This window comes from Petaurus breviceps, unplaced genomic scaffold, assembly GCF_028583685.1.
Source record: "Petaurus breviceps papuanus isolate PSGF00001 unplaced genomic scaffold, PetGlider_PUasm1.0 221, whole genome shotgun sequence".
NCBI classification, from domain to species: domain Eukaryota; kingdom Metazoa; phylum Chordata; class Mammalia; order Diprotodontia; family Petauridae; genus Petaurus; species Petaurus breviceps.
In genome coordinates this window covers 7,157,542-7,180,037 of record NW_027185877.1, presented here as the reverse complement: position 1 = coordinate 7,180,037, position 22,496 = coordinate 7,157,542, and the positions used below count along the sequence as shown (strand labels likewise).

Sequence of the window (22,496 nt, the reverse complement as noted above, 5' to 3'; positions counted from 1 at the left end):
TCAGAAGCGGTAAGAAACTTTATTTAAAGAGCAAAGGTTCTTTAAAAAAAAAAAAGCTAATCAAACACTATGTAGTTAAAATCAGAGTAAATACATACTAAAGCAGATGCAAAGCAATGCTTCCTTCCTACATTAGTTAGTGTCTCCAAATACACAATAACAAACAGTACACATATGTTGGTATTGTTGGTATAGTTTTCACAGTAGTTTACTATTAAGAGATTCTCTGTGCCTTGATACAAAGTCTCAGTGCGTGGAGCTGGGATTCTCACCGTCTTAGATGTCTCCGCCTTTACTGTGCATGGACGAGGGCTCCTGCTCCCTGGCCATACCCAAAACCCTTGGGTCCAAAGTTCTTTGCATAGCAACCTATGACAGACATGGTAACTATGCATAAATCCAGCAAGCTTTGTTAGGGTTGGTTTTTTTGAGTTGTTCAACCTCCCCACCCCAAGACCAAATTATATAATTATTACAAATGACATAAGAATTCCAAGATGTTATGCTTAATGTGCCTAACATATCCAAGACCATAAAATATACAATGCAGTAAATGTTTATCCCCAAACAAGTCAATATGTGTATAATAGCATTTCACTTCTGGCATTGAGGAATATGACAGGTAAAGCAGAATTTACACACGTGTGTGTTGCGGGTGTGTACATATGCATGTATATATGTATGTGTACATGTGCATATGTATATAGATACACTTGTATATATGGGAATATAATACATATATAACATAATTATATAAAAATACAATTACACAATGTAATTATATGCATAATTATAGCATACAATACATAATTTTATATATAATTACACATATAATATATCATTACACACACACACACACACACATATTCAAACTGTTTAAAACTTGAAATAGGAAAGAACAGCTATCTTGATGTAGATTAGGTTATCTACCACAAGGCTCTTTGGGTGTTTTCATAGACTGATTATGTAACCTACCCCACATTCTCAAAATGTCATCCCCTAACCATTTATGAATTATCATATCTGGAAGTACTGAGGCCAGGTTCATTTTTCCACTGCATTCTAGTAGACAAACGATCCCATAAATTTTCAGTTACAGAGAAAACCTGTGTGGGGTATTTATCTAACTGAGTAACAGTAATTAAGCAAGTGGTTAAGTAGTCTGTTCAGTCTTTTTACCTTTGCAATAGATTTCCCCTTCCTTCTCTGTCAGAGTTGTTGACTCAAGGCTCTTTCCACACTTGGCACATCGGAAACAATTTTTGTGCCAAGGCTAGAAAAAAAACAATAAAAGGTAGTTACTAATGTAAGAAGCTTGCAGTACTGGATATAACCATACATTTTGTGAGAGAAGACTTCAGGGTCAGACACCAGCTCTGCCAATACTGTGACTTGTGGGAAGTCATGGAGCCTCAAATCATTTTCCACATCCATAAAATGGGCATGATAATATGTGGACTATTTATTTCGCAGGTGGTTATGAGGATCAAATGGAAATGTAACAATTTTAAATACATTAAAAAATATAAATATGAATTACAAGAAATGGATCTGTAGTGGTAAAAGGTCTAAACTGAAGCAGATTGATGCTATCCCTTTCTTCCTCTGCTCCAGGTCTCTGAAGGAGAGATGCTTTGCCAAGGTCAACCTTAGGGTTGGTCAAAGCAAGCCCTTCTTTATCATGTGGGAGCTTGACCAGTTGCTCACTGCTACTCTCTTACCTAAGATTTCTCCCTCTAACTATAACTGACTCTGTCATCCCCTTAAGCTCTCCGCATAACCTTCTCCTCCTCTTTCACTGCTGAATCCCTAGAGTTCTTTTCTTGCACCTGAATCAATTCTCAACCCTTCTGAACAGGCCTGCACAACATACAGCCTCTAGACTTGCTTGTGGTGGCCTGGGGGCCATATGTTGTACAGGCCTGTTTTTTAATCTGGCCAATACTTTGCTGGGACAATTCTCCTACTATTAAATCCAGTTACTTCTTCTCAGTCTTCCTCCTCTCTACAATTTCTGACTTCATCAATTATGCCATCCAGAGGTTAACTCTGTGTGTGTGTGTGTGTGTCTGTGTATGTGTATGTGTGTGTATGTCGCTTGAACCACTGTGGCAACTGGATGAAGCCTATGCTCTTTGTCTCAGAATAATGTTGTTTAAATACTTAAGATAAAAATGCATGGGATTATAAAGGAAACCAATTATAGTGAAATGTAGTTATCAACATCTAAAAAACAACAACAAATTTGACCCTATGTTAAGAATACCAATCCTAGATATTCCCTCCTCCCTGGGTTTCCATGACATTATTCTCATCCCATCCTTTTCCCACCTCTTCTGACAACAGTAATAGTGATGTAATTTGAAGTTCCTTTTGTATTGCTAAACCAAAAGGTACTTAGCACCTAGTTCAAATTAAGCCTCTGATAAAGAAACAGAAGGTATGAACTCCTGTCGCTGATGTAACAGGAAGGGGCTGAAAAGGGAGGAGTAATATTATATATAAGGAAAAGCCCCAGAGAGGGAGAGTCAGAACTCCTTGGCATCAGCTTTGTGGAGGCAGAAGCAGCTGCTGCCGAGGAGGCTGAAGAGGAAAGGCCCAGGCTGGAGAGAATGATTTTGATTCTGGGAATTAGCTGGAGCTTCTGCTGGGGAGCTACCCGCTTCTCCTGGGAGCTGCCAAAGAGTAAGGAAGTATGACTGGTGACTTTGTTAAGCCCTGACTTCCCAGGAACGGAGACTGTGAAGGATTTAAGGCGGACTGGACACTGTGAGCTTCAAGAATGCAGCAGGAACAGCACAGAGAGCTGGACAAGCAACTGGGAGCTGTCTGCCTTTGAACCCAGGTGACAGTTTGGTGAATCCAGGTAGGAGCTGGGACCACGGAAGGGGATCCAGGGAATCTGAGAGACTATCCCACGTCAAGCTGAAAGAAGACTTTACTTGGATACTGTATACTGCCTGAGAAGACTGTGACTTATTTGTGACTGAGGGGTGGATGGCCTGTGTATTTTACCCTACCCCTTAACAGAGTGCTGAGTAGTGACTAATATTGCAATTTTGTGTACTCCATGAGTGGAGAACTTTGACTATTGTATTTTGTGACCCTTAAAGGAGGCAAGCCTCCTTAAGGATGATTGAATGAAGTGATTAAATGATTATACTTTGTTCAAGTATAAATGAACTTTATTCCAGTTCAAATTATTATACTTTGCTCTATCCTCTTCTCTCCCCACAGTATCCCTTAGTGATCTATCACACTGTTTCAATGAATTCGATTTTCCCAAATTCCAAAAGGCAGCTAGGTGACATCTCAGAGTGTAGGTCTTGGGGTCAAGACGACTTAATTCCAGTCTACCTTAGATACTTTTTTAGCTATGTGACTAAGTAATTTTAGTTTTCTCAGCCTCAGCTGCTTCATCTGCAAAATGGGGAAAATAATAGCACTGATTGCACAAGGTTGTTGTGAGGCTCAAATGAGATAATATATGTAAATCAGTTTGCAAACCTTAAAGTGCTATATAAATGAGTTATAAGAATACAATTTAATAAATGAATCATGATGATGATGATGCATCTCCAACTATCTAAGGGAAACCTTTCTTTCTCTCTCCCTTTCTCTCCCTCTCTCCCTTCCTCCCTTCCAATTTGGGTTAAGTGACTTGCCCAGGGTCACTCAGCTAGTAAGTGTCTGAGGTTGACCTAGAAGAAATTTCCAGATATCCCACTAGCATCTCAAATTAACATGTTCAAAATTTGCACAGAAAAAGTAGGTGAATTCGACAGAGAGCATCTTACCTTTCCTGCTCCTATCACTTTCTCTGCAGCATACACTGAATCACCACACCTGGAACACTTCTCAGCTCCTCCAAATTTCTGAGCAAATTTGGAAGTATTTGGATTTGTTGTAGGTCTGTGAGGTTGCACACTTACAGGAGATGAGAGAGAGAAAAAATCAGGTCAGATTTCCCAAAAGGTACTGTAAGAACCATGCAAAGAAAGTGATTAAAGTGTTATTACACTTTGACTCAAATATTTCATTGCTAGGCAGATACCCCAAGGAAATCAATGACAAAAAGAAGGGCTTTATGTACTCCAAAATTTATATAGCATTTTTTTGTAGTAGTTTAGAACTGAAATAAATTAGATGTTCTTTGATTGGGGAATGGCTAAATAAATTGTGGTACATGAATGGGATGGAATATTACTATGCTGCAAGACACAATAATTATGATCAACACAAAAAAGTATAGAAAGACAAAATTGCAGTAAGATCTGAACTCATGCAAAGTGAAATAGGCAGAACTTGGAAAATATTCATAATCACTACGATAATATAAATGGAAATTTAAAACAATAGCAAAATAATAGAAACTAAATACTGTGAAGTAATAACATCCAAGTTTGGTACCAATGAAGAAATATGAGCAGGCACTCCCTTGCCTTCTCAGCAAAAGAGAAAGACCATAGATGCAGAACTCTGCCTATAATGCCAGATGGTTTAGTTTAATGTGCTGGTTTTGCTGAACTATAGTTTTCTTTTTTTAAATCAATTCTCTGTTGTAAAGGATGGATCTTTAGGAGGGGATATGTTGCAAAGTGTAGTTAATGTAAAAACAAAAAGATAAGAATAAAACTGTATTTTTTTAAAAAGAGTACACTAAAAGCCTAATTAATGGAAAATATCCAATTATGGGTTATGTTGTTTGGTTGTTTCGCTCACGTCTGACTCTAAGACTCCATTTGGGGTTTTCTTGGCAGAGATACTGGAGTAGTTTGCCATTTCCTTCTCCCACTCATTTTACAGATGAGGAAACTGAGACAAACAGGGGTAAGTGACTTGCCCAGGGTTACACAGGTAGTAAGTGTTTGATGTCACATTTGAACTCAGATCTTCCTGCCTCCAGGTCTGACACTTTATCGATTGTGCCATCATTCTAGCATAGCATTATGATCTTCAAGTCCACCAAACTGGAAGAATAGAAAGCTAGTTTTATAGGACATTCTGTAAACTGATATAAAATCAGCAGGAAATCTGAAAAACATCTTGTAAATACACTAGAAAGCCATAAATTGTACCTTACTCTTTCCCCCCTCCTTAATTTATTACTTTTTTTTTAAACATTCCTTTCTTTTTAAATTTTGAGGTCCAGATTTTCTCCCTCCCTACCACCCCTCCCCCACCCACTAAGGCAAACAATATGATATCAACTAGACAGGATAAATCATGCAAAACATATTTCTATATCAGTCATATTGCAAAAAAGCAAAAAAAAAGGCAAAATTTATACTTCAATTTGCACTGAGAGCCCATCAGTTCTCTCTCTGGAGGTGGATAGCATTTTTTCATCATGAGTCTTTTGGAATTGTCTTGGATCATTGTATTTATCAGAGTAGCCAAGTCTTTCAAATAGTGCCTACTCTCTGAGCCATTGATATCACTATAAAGTACATACCTCCAAAGTCAAAGGCAAAAGGAAAGGTCCTACATATACAAAAATATTTATAACAGTACTTTACATGGCAGCAAAGAACTGGGAGGAAAGTGGGTGCCCATTAGTTGGGAAATGGCTAAACAAATTGTAGTGTACGATTATCAGAAAATATTACCATGCTTTAAGAAATAATGAATGTGAAAAATTCAGAGAAACTTGGAAAGATTTCAATAAACTAATGCAGAATAAAGTACATACACAGGAATAAGATAACTTATACAATAACTAAAGTAATGTAAAAGAAAACAACAGTGAAAGATTTCAGAATTCTAATCAATGCAATGACTGGCTGTGATTCTTTTGTTTTTAAATGCTTTATTAACTTCTGATTTACGTTCGTTTCCACCAGATTTTGAGTTACAAATTTTCTCCCCGTTTTTCCCCTACCCACCACCCCAAAATAGCAGTCCCACAAGATATCCCCTCCTCCAATCTGCTCTCTCCCATATTTTCTCCCATATCCCTTTCGACTTTTCCAGTGGATCTCTATGCCTCAGTGCCTGTATATCTTATTTTCCAATTACATGTAAGATGGTATTAATAATAGTACATATATGTATATATACACATGTATATACATATATATTTGAATATTTATTTTAAAACTTTCAATTCCAGATTCATTCCCTTCCTTCCTTGTCACCCACCCTTACTGGGAAGATAAGCAGTTCAGTATAGGTTGTACATGTGTGGCTAATGCAAAACAATAACATAGTAGATATATTGTAAAAGACTGACTATATTTCCCTCCCTCCAACTTGTTATATTCTCTACTTTGATCCCATCCCTTTTCAAAAGTGGGTGCTTCCAACTTCCCTCCCCCCAGCCTGCCTTCCCTTCCATCATCCTCCCCTCTCATTCCCTTCCCCCCCCCTACTCTCCTGGAGGGTGAGATACCCTATTTAGTGTGTATTTCATTTCCTCCTCAAGCCAAATTCAATGGGAATAAGGTTGACCCATTCCCTTTTGCCTTCCTATTCTTCCCCTCCATTGTAACCATTTTCCCTTGCCTCTTCTGTATGAGATAGTTTACCCCAATCTGTCTCTCCCCGTCTCTTCTCATTATATTCCTCTCACCTCTTAATTTCACCTTTTGAGTATCATCCTTTCCTGTTAAATTGGTCCTGTGCCCTCTATCTATGTATACCTGTAAACATATATACACACAGTCACATATGTATTCATATGCCCATATACCCTCATATATATACGTGTGTGTGTATATATATTTCTAATCCCTTCAACTACTGAGAAAAGTTTCATAAGTTACAATTATTGTTTTTCCATGTAGGAATGTTAATAGTTCAACTTTGATAAGTTCCTTATGATTTCTTTTCCCTGTTTACCTTCTCATGCTTCTCTTGCTTCTTGTATCTCAATGTCAAATTTTCTATTCAACTCTGTTTTTTTTCAGCAAGAATGCTTGAAAGTCTTCTATTCCACTGAATGACCATATTTTCCCCTGAAACATGATACTTAGTTTTGCTGGGTAGGTGACTCTTATTTTAATCCCAGCTCCTTTGACCTCTGGAATATCATGTTCCAAGCCCTTCGATCCCTCAGTGCAGAAACTGCCAGATTCTGGGTTATCCTGATTGTGTTTCCACAATATTCAAATTATTTCTTCCTGGCTGCTTGTAATAATCTCTCCTTAATCTGGGAATTCTGGAACCTGGCTATAATATTCCTAGGAGTTTTCTTTTTGGGATCTTTTTCAGGAGGTGATCAGTGGATTCTTTCAACCTCTATTTTGCCCTCTGCTTCTAAAACATCAGGGCAGTTTTCTTTGAGAACTTCCTGGAGGATGATTTCTAGGTTCTTACTTTGATCATGGCCTTCAGGTAGTCCGATAATTTTTAAATTATCTCTCCTGGATCTATTTTCCAGGTCAGTGGTTTTCCCATGAGATATTTCACATTGCCTTCTATTCTTTCATTTGTTTGGATCTGTTTAACAGCATCTTGGTTTCTCATAAAGTCATTAGCTTCCATTTGCTCCAGTCTAATTCTGAAGCAATGATTCTCCTTGTTGAGCTTTTGAGATTCTTTTTCCATCTGGCAAATTTGGCTTTTTAAGGCATTCTTCTCCTCATTGCCTTTTTGAGCCTCCTTTGGCATTTGAGTCTGTCTGTTTTTTAAGGTATTATTTTCCTCAGTCAGGCTATTGACTCTCATCTCATAATTTTCTTGCCTTGTTCTCATTTCTCTTCCCAATTTTTCCTCCACTTCTCTTATCTGCTTCTTAAGGTCCTCTATGGCCGGTAACCAGCTTGTATTTTCCTTTGAAGCTTTTGGTGCAGGAGTTCTGACTTCACTGTTTTCCTCCTCTTCCATGCTTTGCTCCTTTTTGTCCCCAAAATAGGAGTCTAATGTTGGAATCTTCTGTCTGCTTTGTTTCCTTTGCCTGGTCATGTCACCCCTCAGTCACTTGACCCCTGGGCTTTTTGCCACAGTAGGACTCTGCCACCAGACAGGGAAGCTTTCGTCCCAAATGCTGGGGTTTTCTCAGCTGCCGAAGGTATTAGATGGGTCTCCACACGTTCTGGGAAGCGGGACACACACTCCAGGACCTCCACCCTAGACTGCAATCCAGATCCAAGAAGGTTAAAGCAAGAGCAATTACCCCTCAGACTGGTTCTTGGTCCCCCTATACTCTGCAGGCTAGGAGCTGAAGCTGCCACATGGCACTGGCTGGCTGTGCTGGCATCTCAGCGGCTTCTCACCCCGGGGGGCAAAAGCCATGCACTCCCACTTACTGGGTCCCAAAGTCCAGACTGCACTGACCTCTCACTTTGTCCTTCACATCTATGTGTTGATAAATCTGGAAATGGCCATAGCTGCTGCTGATCTGGAGTCCCTCTGGCTGGAGGCTGGTCAGGCCTGCCCTGGAGCTAAAGCCTTGGCGTGGGGCTGGGCTCGGCTCCCAGAATGCTGCGCTGGCCGATTCCTGCCAGCCTGCTGGGCTGTCCTTAGTGGGAGGTTAGCTTCTCTGTGTCATTTTGTGGGTTCTGCAGCTCCAAAGTTTGTTTAGAGTCCCCTTTTTACATGGATTGGGGAACGTGGAAGCCAGAGCCGCGGGAAGGTCGTGCTTCTACTCAGCCATCTTGACTGTGATTCTTTTAAAGGACTGATGAGGAAAGCCTTGCCTCCCACTTCTTGGTAAGAGGTGGAAGACTGTGGGTGTGTCACAAACCCTGTCAGACATGACCAACATATATATTGGCTTGTTTTGCTTAACCATGCTTCTACATGCTGAGGGTTTTGTTGAAGTTGATAAGGGCCAGCTAGAGATGGCATGGTGGAAAGAGTGCCTGGCCTACTCATCTTCTTGAGTTCAGATCTGGCCGCAGGCACTTACTCACTAGATAGGCAAGCCACTTTACTGTCTTTGCCTCAGTTTCCTCATCTGTAAAACGAGCTGCAAAAGGAAATGGTAAACTACTCCAAGCCCAGAAAACCCCAAATGGAGTCACAAAGAGTCAGACACTCTGGAAATGAGTGAATGACAACAAAAGGGAAGTTAAGAAGTGACATTAAAATAAAAAAAAAATTAGTTAAGATATCTGTAGAAAATATAAACAAAGAAATCTGTTATTTAAACCTTAAAAGTCAGTGTGTTCCATAAACTAGCGCCAGGCTTCAGAGTCCAAGGCCAATGACAATACCTTTTTTTTAAGCTTGTTGCAAAAGTAACCTTGTATATCCTGGGCACACTTACTTACAAGTAACTTCCAACTTTCAAAGGAAGGATAAGGAGGAGTCCATATCAATTTGAGCAGTTCCGCTGACAGTTTTAGAAACAAAACAACTGGTTCAAGAAGGCATCATTGCATTGTTTGTCACCTTTGTACCAACTAAGACAGTACCTTAACTTGTGTTTTATTTGTAAATATTTTTTTACACTGGATCACCTAACAAATGAAATGGGCATTAAAAAAAGGATCTACAAACAATTGCTACAAACAATGAAAGCAAATTTAAGCCACTCAGGAAACTTCTTACACTTGTAAAAAAAAGGAAAAAAAGCATTTCCTTAGAGTAAACAAAAATAGAATCCACCATATGTGGGGAATGCAAATAAAGGGGACACAGTTGGGGGGAGACTATTTATTAGAGGTTCAAAGAAAAAAAATCTAAGTCTATTGTTCTTGAAGTTTAAGGATTCCTATTCCTTTGAAAGTATGCTAAGCAGCTTGATTAAAATGAGTTTAGAACATAATATATTTCCAAGCAAATGTTTTTTTAATTTAGTAGCCAAAAGATAAGTTAACTACCTCGTTTTAAATTAGACAAAGATTATGATCTTTACAATTCTACAAATCTTTACAATTTATATGATCTATACAATTCTCATGCCTATTTTCCTTATGTAAAAGCTCTGGATATCCCAGCAAATTCTCTTAGAAAATATAATTTGTTCAAGTTATGCACTGGCAGAAAGATTTTCCACATCTTGGAGCTCCCCCATACTGATGAAATCCAAGCAACAGAAACAGCAACAAAAATAACTTAGAACATTGTCCTGGCTCTATGTAAGAGATTCCCAGCTTCACATATGATCCCCTCCTGTACCACCAGTATATGGAAATGCTTGTTTGATTTGGGTTTTTTGTTTTGTTTTTGTTTTTAGTTCAGAATAAAGAGCTGCAAAGGATAGGCAGGGCTGGATTGGTAGTAATCTGCCTGGTGGAGTAAAAAGCCTTGAAGAGTAACAGTGTTTTTACCACCACTAGTAAGTCACTAACAAGTTTGAGTGAAAATGTAGGGTTTGGTTTTTGTTGTGAGTGAAGAATTAAACAAACAATCCAAATAGCATCGGAATAGTCTAGACCAGGGCTTCTTGAATTTTTTCCACTTACCCCTTTTCCATATTTCAGCACTGTGTGGCCTGAGGGCATGCACAGTACAAAATGCGAATGCTTTGTGTTCAGAACCAAGGCTACAATGAAGTTGCATGATACAACACTGGCAAGTCCTGCCAGAAACATCTCAAATTCATTATGTGTTTGATTTTTAATTAATTTTTGGTCATTGCCTATTCAGAGACCTTTTACTGTTGCCAAATATTTTGCAATCCCATATGGGTTTGAGATCCACTGTTTAAGAAGCACAAGCCTATGGTGGAGTTGTGAACTGATCCAGCCTTTCTGGAGAGCAATCTGGAATTATGCCCAAAGGGCTATAAATAATTTTATATCCTTTGACCCAGCGATACCACTCCTAGGGTTATATCCCAAAGAGATCATAGAAGTGGGAGGGAGACCCACATGTACAAAAATGTTTATAGCAGCTCTTTTTGTGGTGGCAAAGAATTGGTAATTAAGGGGGTGCCCATCAATTGGGGAATGGCTGAACAAGTTGTGGTATATGCATGTTATGGAATACTATTGTTCAATAAGAAACGAGGAGCAGATGGACTTCATATTTACCTGGAGAGGCTTATATGAACTGATGCTGAGTGAGAAGAGTAGAACCAGGAGAAATTTGTACACAATTACAGACACAACTTATGTGTGATGACCAACTTTGATAGACTGGACTCTTCTCAGCAATGCAGTGATATAAGTCAATCCCAAAAGACTCATGATGGAGAGAAATGTGTGCATCCAGCAAAAGAACTAGAAAGAACTGAGTTTATATCCAGATGGAAGCAAAATACCTGATCTTTTTCCTTTTCTTGTTTGGTTTTATGTCCTCTTTACCATTTTTCATTCCATCTGATACAATCCGTCTTTATAACATGACTAATGTATAATGTAAAAGTATTTACAGAACCTATACTTGACTATATGCCGCCATGGGGGAGAGGGGAGGGAGGGGGACAAAATGTGAAACTCAAGGAATTGTGGAACTGAATCCTGTAAACTAAAAGTAAACAAACAAATTAATAAAAATAAAAAATTATTAAATTAAGAAAAAAGCACAGGCCTAAACAAAGAAAGAGAACCCAAAAGAAGGGGAAGACATGGTCCCTACCCTACTGGGCCTTTTAGGCCATGCTTAACAGTTGTGTAATAACAATGATAATGGCCAAATCCAGGAATGAGGGGTATTGGAGGAAGATGCCAAGAAATGTTGCTGAAACCTAGGGAAAAGGAAGAATTCAATGTGACCTGGGGAACTTTCAGGAAAAGTTCCTGGGAGAGGAAAGTCTTGAGTAGGAAGAGTGTTAAGAGATGGTCGAGCTGTGTCTCTTTAGGAGAGGAAAGGGAGAAAAGGAAGAGAGGAAGGTGTTTGGAAGACAGGTCTAACTAAAACAAAAGTTCCATCTAAGGGAGGAGTTGGCTTTGGTTAGATAAGCTAGGAAGGGCCAGACTGTGGTAGGCCTTAGTTGCTTTAGGTCAAAAAAGAGTCAACCCTTTCCTGTGAAGGGGGGGTTTTTTGGTCTTGTTTTAAATAAAGAGATGGGTAATATCTCTGAGAATAAGGCCAGAATTCAACCAACTGAGAGGCAAATTGAATTTATAGAGGCAGATATAATCTGCATCAAAAGGAAAATGAAAACTTAGCAAAGAGATGGAATGACTAGGTTATAAAAGCAGAAAAGGATCCAGGTACCATAAAGTTGCAAACCTTTTTTGCCATAGTTTCCTTACCTGTAAAATGCAAAGGAGAAGGAAATGGCAAACCACTCCATTGTCTTTGCCAAGAAAACCTCAAATGGAGTCATGAAGAGTCAGACATGACTGAAATGACTGAACAACAACATGTACACTGTAACAATAGCCATGCTAGCCTACTTGCTATTCCCCCCATCTCTCATCTCTTTGCATTTACATTGGTGGTTACCCAAGTTTGGAATGCTCTCCCCACCCCCATCTCCACCTCCTGGAATCCCTAGTTCCCCTTTAAGACCCATCTAAGGTGTTACCATCTACATGAATCTTCCCCTGATTTCCCCCAGGTCCTAATGCAATTCCTTTCAAAACTACCTAGAATTCATCTTGTATAATTAGAATACAAGTTCCTTGAGGGCAGAGGCTGATTTTGCTTTTTTCTTTGTATTCCTAGTGCCTAACACAGTACCTGGCACAAAAGTAAGCATTTAATAAATCCTTCTGATTGAATGCCTAAAGAGGTTAACTACAAATAACTAACAAATATAGATGTTTTGAAAATATGTGTGAAACTCTTAGATGCTTATTCATTGACCATCCATTTTCTGAATCTGTTTCTGAAGACAACACAACTTTCCACTTACTTCTCAGGCTTGATGCCCAGTCTCTCTCCTCTGTCCATGTTAAGCGTGCCTGCTCCTTGGCCATAGCCATACCCTTTGGGTCCATACTTCTTTCCATAGCAGGATTTGCAGTAGACTTCATCATCATGAATTGCCACAGTTGTGCTGTCTAAATTTTTCCTGCAAACCACTGGAGAGGAAAAAAATGAGACTTGAAAAAATGTCCCACAGGGGCTCATTTTTCTTAGAACAATGACAGTATACACAATTAGCTACAAATGTCAAAAGGCACTCTTCCCATCATGCTGCTCATTCATTCATTGTATGCTGTCCCAAAGCCAGAGAACAGTAGTAGAACTGGGACATTACATTTAGCCTTAGAAATAAAGAGAGGGCTCTATTCTATTCAGAGGTTTTGGGGCATTTGATATTAAATCATGGAAATTCAGAGTTCGCTTGGAATAACCATAGGTTTTAACCCAACCTAGCAATTTTGGAGTTCCAAGATATTTAATAGTTAGAAACATAGCCTGCCTCCACATAATGTGATTGCTTCTCACTCTTCTATACCCTCATCCCACAAGCTTCCTAGTGGAAGATGTATTGCACCTAGAGGGAGGAGAGACCTGGGTTTGAATCCTGCCTCAGACAGGATGCTAGCTTTATTACTATGGACAAACCACTTAACTGCTGTGAACCTCAACTGTCTTACCTCTAAAATGGGGATAACAAAAATACCTCCTCTCCACAGTACTGTTGTGAGAATCAAGTGAGATAATGAATGCAAAAAGCTTTGCAAATCTTAAAGTGCCATATGAAGTTCAGTTAGTGTGTGTGTGTGTGTGTGTGTGTGTGTGTGTGTGTGTGTGTGTGTGTAGACCTAGGATTTAAAGCCCTCTATCAGTATAGGAAACTCTTGATGAAGTGTTTCCCTTGGGCAGACCAGTCTTTATAACTTGGAGCAGGGGTTCTTAACCTTTTTTTTTGTCCTGGACCCCTTGGGTGAAGCCTTTGACACCTTCACCTTCTCAAAGTAATGTTTTTAAATACATGAAATAAAATATAAAGGATTACAAAGGAAACCAAAGATATTGAAATTGAAGTTGTCAAAATTTTTCTTGTTGTTTAAAGCTCAACCATTCCCCTTGGTTAAAGTATTGTTTGGGGGTATCTGAATGGCTAAGTGACTTGCCAGAGGCACACAGTTATAATATATCTTCGGGGTAAAACTTCAACTAAAATCTCCGTAATTACAATTCATTTCAGCACACTGACTTTTACAATAATAATACTTATGAGTGGTAAAGTCACAGCTTGGCATGAACCAAAAGGATCAAGAGCTTTCTCTACCCACTAACCAGTCATACCTCTTCCCAAAACCGTTACTAAAATTAGAATTCCACTGTCTTAGAATCTGGAAAAAAAAATCCCCTTTTGCCTCCCTTCCAGCTTCCACCAGCACTGATTATAATTCTAGGTCTGCAAACTGTCAATCGGAATGAGTCCCCAGCTGACATCTGGGAGACCACAATCCACATTTGACTTCTACCACTCACCAGCTATGTGACTTCATGTCTCTGGGCCTTTTTCTTATCTATACAATGAGGGGCTTGGACAAGCTGGTCTCTAAGGTTCCTTCTACTAGTCTCCCTCTTAGCTTAAAGGTCTATATTCAATTTCTTGTAGTAGCACAGGAGAACAACTGCTCTGATTGGTTCTTTGCCACAGCCATCTATAATCAGAATGTCTTTCTCCCACTATTATTACATTTTCTAAAGCTTAAACTGAGTTTGAGAAAGAGGTACTAGGAACTCACTGGGGCCACAACAGAGCAGCAGAAAAATCTCTTAGTGACCAAAATATTTATTTAGCAGCAAAGATGCTTCTACCCATGACCCATCCTGATGGAGTTGAAATTAAATTACAGTAGATGGGCAGCTTCCATAATATGCAGGCTAACGAGTTTAGAAATTATTTTGTTGGAAGAATTACATGGTGTTCTCCGTTCTTTGGCCATCTGTACATTAGATAAAAGCATATCACTTCCAAACAGGTGACCCATGTATAAAATGAAATATGGTAACTGCCCAAGAACAGGAAAAAACCAAACAAACCTGATTCAGGGTTTAAAATAAACAATGTTGCCTTAAAGTTCAATGGCTGACACAGTGTTTACTGAACTGAATCGATATGATAACATTAGGGATGAGGCTGTATAGCCTATCTCAGGCTGCACAAATTACTGGTTAAAAATAGTTTCTAAAGAATAGCTATGTCTTTTAGAAAGCTGAGCTTTTCATTTTGGTCCAGTCTAGTGATGTCATCAGTGTAGGGCATTCCGATTATGGAAAATCCCTCCCTCCCACCACACAGATCTACATTGAGTTCAAATACAACTTAAAAGTCTCAGAGCTGCCCAGGTACTCTGAGAAGTTGAACCCTGCCCATTGTCCTCTAGTAAATATCTGTTAGAGACAGGATTTGAAACCAGGTATCAGGCCTCCATCCATGGCCATGGAAGGCCTGTGCAGTACAGTGGGAAGAACATTTGATTTTTGATTCAGAAGTCCTCTGTTCGAATCCTAGCCCATTATTTGCTATCCTGATTCTGGGTAAGTCACTTATCTTTTCTGGGTCTCAGTGTTTCCTTATCTATAAAATGAGAGGGTTAGACCAGATCCTTTCTAGGTCTAAGGGAGTATATAATCCTATGGTGGCTTTTACTCTGTCAGCTAGGGACAGCTCAATCACCTAGGTGGCCAGAGGACAGAGAGAGAGCACTGGACCTGGAATTGGGAAGCCCTGACACCAAACCTGACCTCAGACATTTCCAAGCTATGTGACCCATAAAGCAAGTTAGCTTTCTGCCTCAGTTCCCTCATATGGAAAATGTGGATAATCCCCAGGGTTGTTGGGAGGATCAAATGAGATAATATTTGCAAAGTGCTTTGCAAGCCTTAAAGCTGCCTATGAATGCTCACTATTATTATTATTTTTTTTTGGAGGGGGGGAAGACAAGGCAATTGGGGTTAAGTGACTTGCCTGTGATCACACAGCTAGTATGTATTGGATAGTGTCTGAGATCAGATTTTAACTCAGGTCCTCCTGATTCCAGGGCCAGTGCTCTATTCACGGTGCCACCTAGCTGCCCCTAACTATTATTATTAAAGGCAGCTCGCTAGGTGGTGTGACAGCTAACTTACTAGCTGTGTGACCCTAGGCAAGTCACTTAGCTTCTGTATGCCTCAATTTCCTTATCTGGTAAAACGAGCTGGAGAAGGACATGATAAACCACTCTAATATCTTTGCCAAGAAAACCCTATGGAAAAAACCATGAAGTTATAAAGGGTCAGACACAACCAAAAAAGCTGTAGAAGGAGAAGGTCGAGGAGAAGAAAGAGAAAGAGGAGGAGGAGGAGGAATATTTGAAAGAAGGACTGGAATGCTGGTTTTCCTGGCTTTGAGGCCAGCTCACTACCCACTAAGCTATTATCTCATTATAACCTCTTGAGAATAGGACTGTTATCTTGTCTTATCTTTGTGTTTCTAGTTCATCACACATAATACGTATTTAAGAAATCCTTTAATTTTTTCTTTCAAAAGGATAGCTAAATCTAATCTGTGGAGAGAACTTGCAGGTATGACAGACAAATGGACAGAAGTGAGGGTTTTCTGTAAGACTAGGGCATTCAATCTTATTGTGTCCAACGTGGTGAATCTGGAAAAGCTTCCAGACAATCTTGTGAGCTGGGCCAGCTCAGGGAGAGTACTATAAGCCTTTTAAAGAGTAGCTTAAGAAGCATGAGGTTGAAGAAACCAGTTAAATCTTGGTTTCAGTCCTTTGTTGTGGAAAATGTCTCATATATATTTGCTGTCTTTTCCTAGAATAAGTGCATTTTTTCTTTACTAAAGAAAAAGATCCTTGAAATTGATCAAATCTTTACTGACTTGGGGAATTTAAAACTTTATTTTAAACAAATGAGACATTTGTTTTTCTCCCCTTTAAAAATGTAGTAAAATTACTATTTAATTGAAAGTTAGAATTGTAATGGGAATGCAAATTTGGAAGATCTTCCCTGCCCCTAGGCTAAGTGCACCAGAAACCTGGGGAGGGAGGCTTGTTTTTCAGTAGATACTTTTTGATTGGCTAGTGGGTCAATAAGGTTGTTACATTCTCTGAGCCAGGAGAAGGCTATATAAGCCCTGATGTGAGGCTTTGTTTTAGGGGGCTCACTTTGAGAAGTGTTCTGTGATTTGATCTGTATTGTGAAAAGCTGTGGTCCAGAGCCCCGCCCCCCCCCCCCCCCCGGCTTTGAAAAACCCAGATGTTGACTGGGTATGGATGTAATGGTTGGACAGTTTGGAAATCTTGTCTACTTGATGTTTCTGTCTTGATAATTATGCCTGTATACTTTGAAGTTCGGGGTGCTGACCTTTTCTCCTGAACAAGGTAAACGATATATGTCTGACTGATTAAAGTAAGTTTGTTAACCCATTTTGAGTTGCTTTCCTTTAACAAAGCAGATCCAGGAACCTGTGTGAGCGGGCACCCTGGGGACACTGGGGTGCTTGCCGCTACAAGAATTAATTGAAATTTTTATCCCTGGGACCTATGGTGAACTCCTGGTGGGAAAATCACCTCTATACACTTCAGATTGGCACCTTTTCTGGGAACATATTCTTAGTAGCTTGTTTAGGGTTACTAAGAAGGTAAGGAACTAATCTATGGTCCCATACATATGAGTCAGAGGCAAGACCTGAACCCAGGTCTTTTTGACTCCAAAGCTAGTTCTCTACTCACCCTATACTGCCTATCAATCAAGCAATAAACATTTCTTAAATACCTACTATGTGCCAGGCACTTCATTAAGTGCTGGAGATACAAAATGTAGCAGAAGACAGTCCCTGTCCTCAAGGAACTTACAGTCTGGCAGAAAGACAACATACAAATTTATACAAAACAAGCTATATACAGGATTAAGAGGAAGTAATTAACAAAGGGAAGGCACTGGAATTAAGACAGGTTGGCTTCCTGTTAGAAGGTGGGTTTTTAGTTGGGACTTAAAGAAAGTCAGAGAGGTCAGTAGTTGAAACAGAGAAGAGAGAACATTCCCGGAATGAGGGACAGCCAGAGAGTGAATGAAAAGTGAATGTCTAGTCTTCTGTTTCTCTCATTTAATCTTTGCAATCTTCAGAATAATTATTGTACAGTCTGTTCATAAATATCTGTTATTTTAAATAGCCTATGTGTTACTGAGAGTCAGCATAGAATAAATAGTGGGGAGAAAGCTGGCATTGATCCCAGGAAGACTTGAATTCCAGTCCTGTCTCTGACACATGCCCATGTGACTCTGACACAAGACAGCTGTGTAAGCCTGAATAGGTCAATTCTCTTCTTGATGCTCTAAGACTCCAAGTTACAGAGAAGGTGCCACCCTCCATTGGTAGAAGTCCTCACCAGAAGCTCCCTACACTGATGAAATCCTCAGGCCAGCCCTTCTCTTGAACTTGCCTGCCTGTGTGCCATAGCCCATACTAGACTGGCCTTCCCAGGGAAAAGAACACCTGTGTCCCTTATCTCTCCATCTCTTCCTGTGCTTAGCCTGGTGAGTTGCATGAAGTAGAGTCATATGGTTTATTGAATTGGTCTGAGGAGTTAAGGAAGCCTGGTACTTACCATTAACAACTCCAATCCCCATGTCTGGCAGAATTTACAGAAATACCTAAACACTGTAATCTCAAGGGATGAAAGCATCTTTGGCTTTGTGTGCTGTATAATCCATGTGCGTGTGAGTGTGTGAATATGTGTGTGTGTGTGTGTGTGTGTGTGTGATGTACAGAGAATAAATAAATGGAAGGGGCATTTCAGAGAGAAGGCAGGATGGGAAAGGCCTCCTGAAGAAGGTAGGATCTGAGCTGAGGTAGGATTCAAAGTCAGGAAGACCTGACCTCAGATCCTTCACACTCTAATCTCTATACCATTGGACTCCTAACAGATAAGGCCACAATTGGGAAAGGTTACTTACTGCACAGAAAACAACATCTGTGAAAGCTTCTTCCATCACACTGCACCTCTTCAGCATGATACACAGTCCTTCCACAGGCCCCACATTTATTACCACCTCCCCAGTTGGGCATTTTGACTAGAGAGAGAAAAAAAACAACATCTCTGTAATATCTTGGGAGTCAGGCATTAATTAAAGTGAAGAAATGTAACAGTAACCTCAAATAATAGGATATAACTAGAGATTTCACTTCATTTAGAAAGTCTTACCACCCTTCCAAATAATCACCTCTTTTCTCACCCTAGGCTACCAGGTCATTTCAGAGGACTTTGGTTAGTTATACAAGACTATTTCTCCATTTTGTTCAGTGGAATAGTCCAGGCCTCCAGGCACAAAACTCCAACAGCTCCCCAGGAATTCATGTCTGGCCAAGGAAGGTGGGGGGCAGGGCATGTTGGAGCAGGGGCCATCCACCCATCCAGCCCTCAAGCTAAAACTTGAGAATCAGTGGGCTTGTTGAGGGAAAGAGTTTTGGGTTAGGTTTAATCACTTATAACAGAGCCAGATTCATACCATTTAGTGGAAAAATGCTACGACATACTTTGTAGGGGAAACAGAGACCATCACACTGTCCTTCAAAAGCATGGTTTCTATTTGTTAGCTCAAGATTTAAGTAATTGTATCATCAGTGGTTAGCGCTGTGACTAGTCCATTTGCATGCACAAAGGTTTTACTATAACTACAATAAACACCCGTCCAGATGGAGATAATTTAAGTTTCTCTGCTTCACTAATCTGGGGTATTTTTCCTGGGTAGAAGTCAACAAATGGCGCCAACAGTAGGGCTTTGTCCCTTTTCTAAGGCCTGTCAGTATCAGTGCACAAAGTCCAGAATTCACTTCATAGCATCATAAACCATTTTGTGAGCAGGTCAGGATGGTCCTTGAGCAAACGACTGAAGTCACTAGGGGGCTGGAAGCCCAGATCCTTAGCTATCTTTGCATGAGTCAACATTCATGATCCTCCCTTCCCACATGTCTGCTCTGGCAGAATAAAAAGGCTCTACTTCTTAGCAATCAGCATCCAAACATACAGACACATACATCTTAGATAATACACTAAGTTGTTCTTGCATATAAGCACAACAATCTGTTCTTGAAAACAAAACGGAAAGCCAATCCCCCTTAGAAATCAGCCCCAGTACAGTAAAAAGAAAAGAAGCCAGGCTTTTGTTTGTTTGATTGTTTAACTATCTGCTTGACATATTTGCCTTTGGCATTACTTCAAGACTCAACTCAAATCCCACCATCTTTAAGAGGTCCTTCTTAGTCCCTTCTTCCCCCCAACCACCATCACACCAATAGTGACTTCCCTCAGAGATTGCTTCGCCTTTACAAGATATATCCTGTACCTATATAGCCATTTGCATGTTGCCTATCCTATTAAAATATGAGCTCCTTGAGGGCAGGGAACTTGTTCTGGTCTTTCTTGGTATCCTCAGTGCTTGGAATACAGTAAGTGATTAATAAATGACTGATTGTTGTTTGTTGATTGATTGCATGACCAGCAGGTGCTCACAAAGACCTAATTGTTAAGGCATCAATTTAAAAGGCTGCTTCATCACTACAGAAAAAGGGACCATAAGTCGCAGACTTCTTAACCTTTTCCTGTCATTTCCCCTTTGGCAGCCTGGTGAAGGCTATGGACCTTTTTCTGAGAATAATACTTTTAAATGCATAAAATAAAAATGTAGGGTTACAAAGGAAACCAATTACATTGAAATATAATATTGTGTGTGTATGTGTGTACACTTAGAGACATATGTATAAATTTCATAGACCCCCAGCTTTAATGAGACTTAACAGCTCTTTTACTAGGTGGGACTTTATCAGATATCAGTGCTCCTAACAGAAATGGAAAGAAGAGTCTTCTATCCCAGATAATGTAGTGAGTGAACTTCAGCCCCACTATTTTGACTAAGATGAACTCAGCATGATCTATAGCCATTCTTGCAACACATAATGGTATGTATTAGCTTTAAGGTCAGGCTTCTCCTGGGGAAGGATCATCAAATTAGTCCAGGAAGTTGAGTTCGGATTACAACATTCCCTTGCTGCTTAAACAATTCAGCTTGGTGTGATACTCACCAATGGTGTACATTCCTAGGTATTTTTCATACTTATTCATGAGTAACTTTAGTACAAGAAGCAGGACCAAACAGGTGATTTTCAGGATTCAGAAATAGCTATCATTCCATTGTTACATAAGCAATAATATACTAATGTCTGAAAACATGAAGTTAAATCTGAAAGTTTTATTTATTCTTTCAGTACTACTTTTCCCATAAGACAGGTGCCATATTGTTGAAACTTGGAATGAAACTTGATCCTTATTGTAAATGGCAAGATACAAATAATGCTTGAGCTTTTCAGCCAGCACTGGGAACACTACAGCTATTTAGTTAGGTGCATAATCCATGGTTGTAATCAGGTGTTCAGTACTCAAGGCTTCAAGGTCACCCCCCACCCTTGAACACCCTTTGGCCGACTGAGCTCTGCCAACAATAGCTAGGATTCCTGAAATTCATTCAGTAGGTAAAACTTCAGGTGAATAGGTATATACATTCAAAACACTTGTAGAAAAGGCACTCTTGGAAATGTATGAAAAATACCAACAATTCAGAGTGGCTTCCAAAGTTTTATATGCTTACCCAGGCTACTCTCAGCAGAGAGAGCCTTGAAAGAATGCCAAAGGTGTCCCGGGTGCAATGGAGAGAGTCAGGAAGGAATCCTAAAGTCAGGAAGACCTGAGTTTAAATTTAGCCTCTGACACTTACCAGATATGTGACCACGGGCAAGTCATTTCTGTTTGTCTCAGTTTCTTCGTCTATAAATGAGGATAATATTACCTACACTTCCCAAAGTTGCTGTGAGCATAATATAATAATTATAAAGGATTTTGCAAACCTTACAAGCTGTTTTATTTTTTTAAATTACTGTCATTATCACAGAAAATGATTTGAGGTTTTTTTTTTATACAACACCCCACTTCTAAAGCATACATCAAATAAGTAGTTAGACTTTCACAGAGTAAGACCTGATCAGATTAGCCAATGAACAAAAAGCACTGATTTGGGGTTTGTTTGATCATTGAGATTAGAGTTGGAAAGAACATCTCAGGGGATCATTTAGCTCCTCTCCTAGAGATGTTATTCCCAGATAATGAAATTATTCATGATCATGTCCTACTGCTAGAAGGGACCTCAGAGGCCATCTAGTCTAAATTCCACACTTTTTTCAGATGAAGTTCAGGGATGATAACACAGTCATTGTTCCTTCCACTGTCCCATACACCTTCCCTTTGGCCAAGGTCACCATGGAGCTAAGCTAGGAGTCAAACCCACATGCTTTGACTGCAAATTCATTATTTTTCCCACTAGTCAGTCACTCAACAAGCATTGATTAAGCACTTACTTACTTAAATCAGGCACCATGCTGGGCCCTGGGGACACAAAGTGAGGTAAAACCAGTTCCTGCTTTTAAGGAACTTGCATTCTAATGGGAGTGATCGCCTGCAAACAACTGTACACAAACAAGAGCAACACTGAGATAACTGATCTCAAAGGAAAGCACCACAGCAGTAAGAAAAGCTAACCGAGGTTTCATGAATAAGGTGGGATTTTAACTGAGGAAAAATTCAGGGAATCTAGGACAGGGAGCTTAGGAAGAAGAGCACTTCAGCTCTTCTATGAGACAGCCATTGAAAAATGTGTGTGTGTGTGTGTGTGTGTGTGTGTGTGTGTGTGTGTGTGTGTGTGTG

General features: G+C 39.7%; 1 protein-coding gene across 1 annotated transcript in view; it reads right to left on the bottom strand.

The window, feature by feature from the left end:
• Positions 1-22,496, bottom strand: part of CSRP2 (cysteine and glycine rich protein 2) — a 32,674-nt gene continuing 10,178 nt past the window's right edge. Inside the window, exons 2-6 of the mRNA XM_069094810.1 lie at positions 18,700-18,816; positions 12,695-12,863; positions 3,798-3,927; positions 1,180-1,273; positions 1-369 (exon numbers count right to left, since the gene is read on the bottom strand). Coding sequence (XP_068950911.1) covers positions 293-369; positions 1,180-1,273; positions 3,798-3,927; positions 12,695-12,863; positions 18,700-18,811 — 582 coding nt within the window. The 5' untranslated portion in view covers positions 18,812-18,816 and the 3' untranslated portion in view covers positions 1-292. The remainder of the gene's footprint in view (positions 370-1,179; positions 1,274-3,797; positions 3,928-12,694; positions 12,864-18,699; positions 18,817-22,496) is intronic.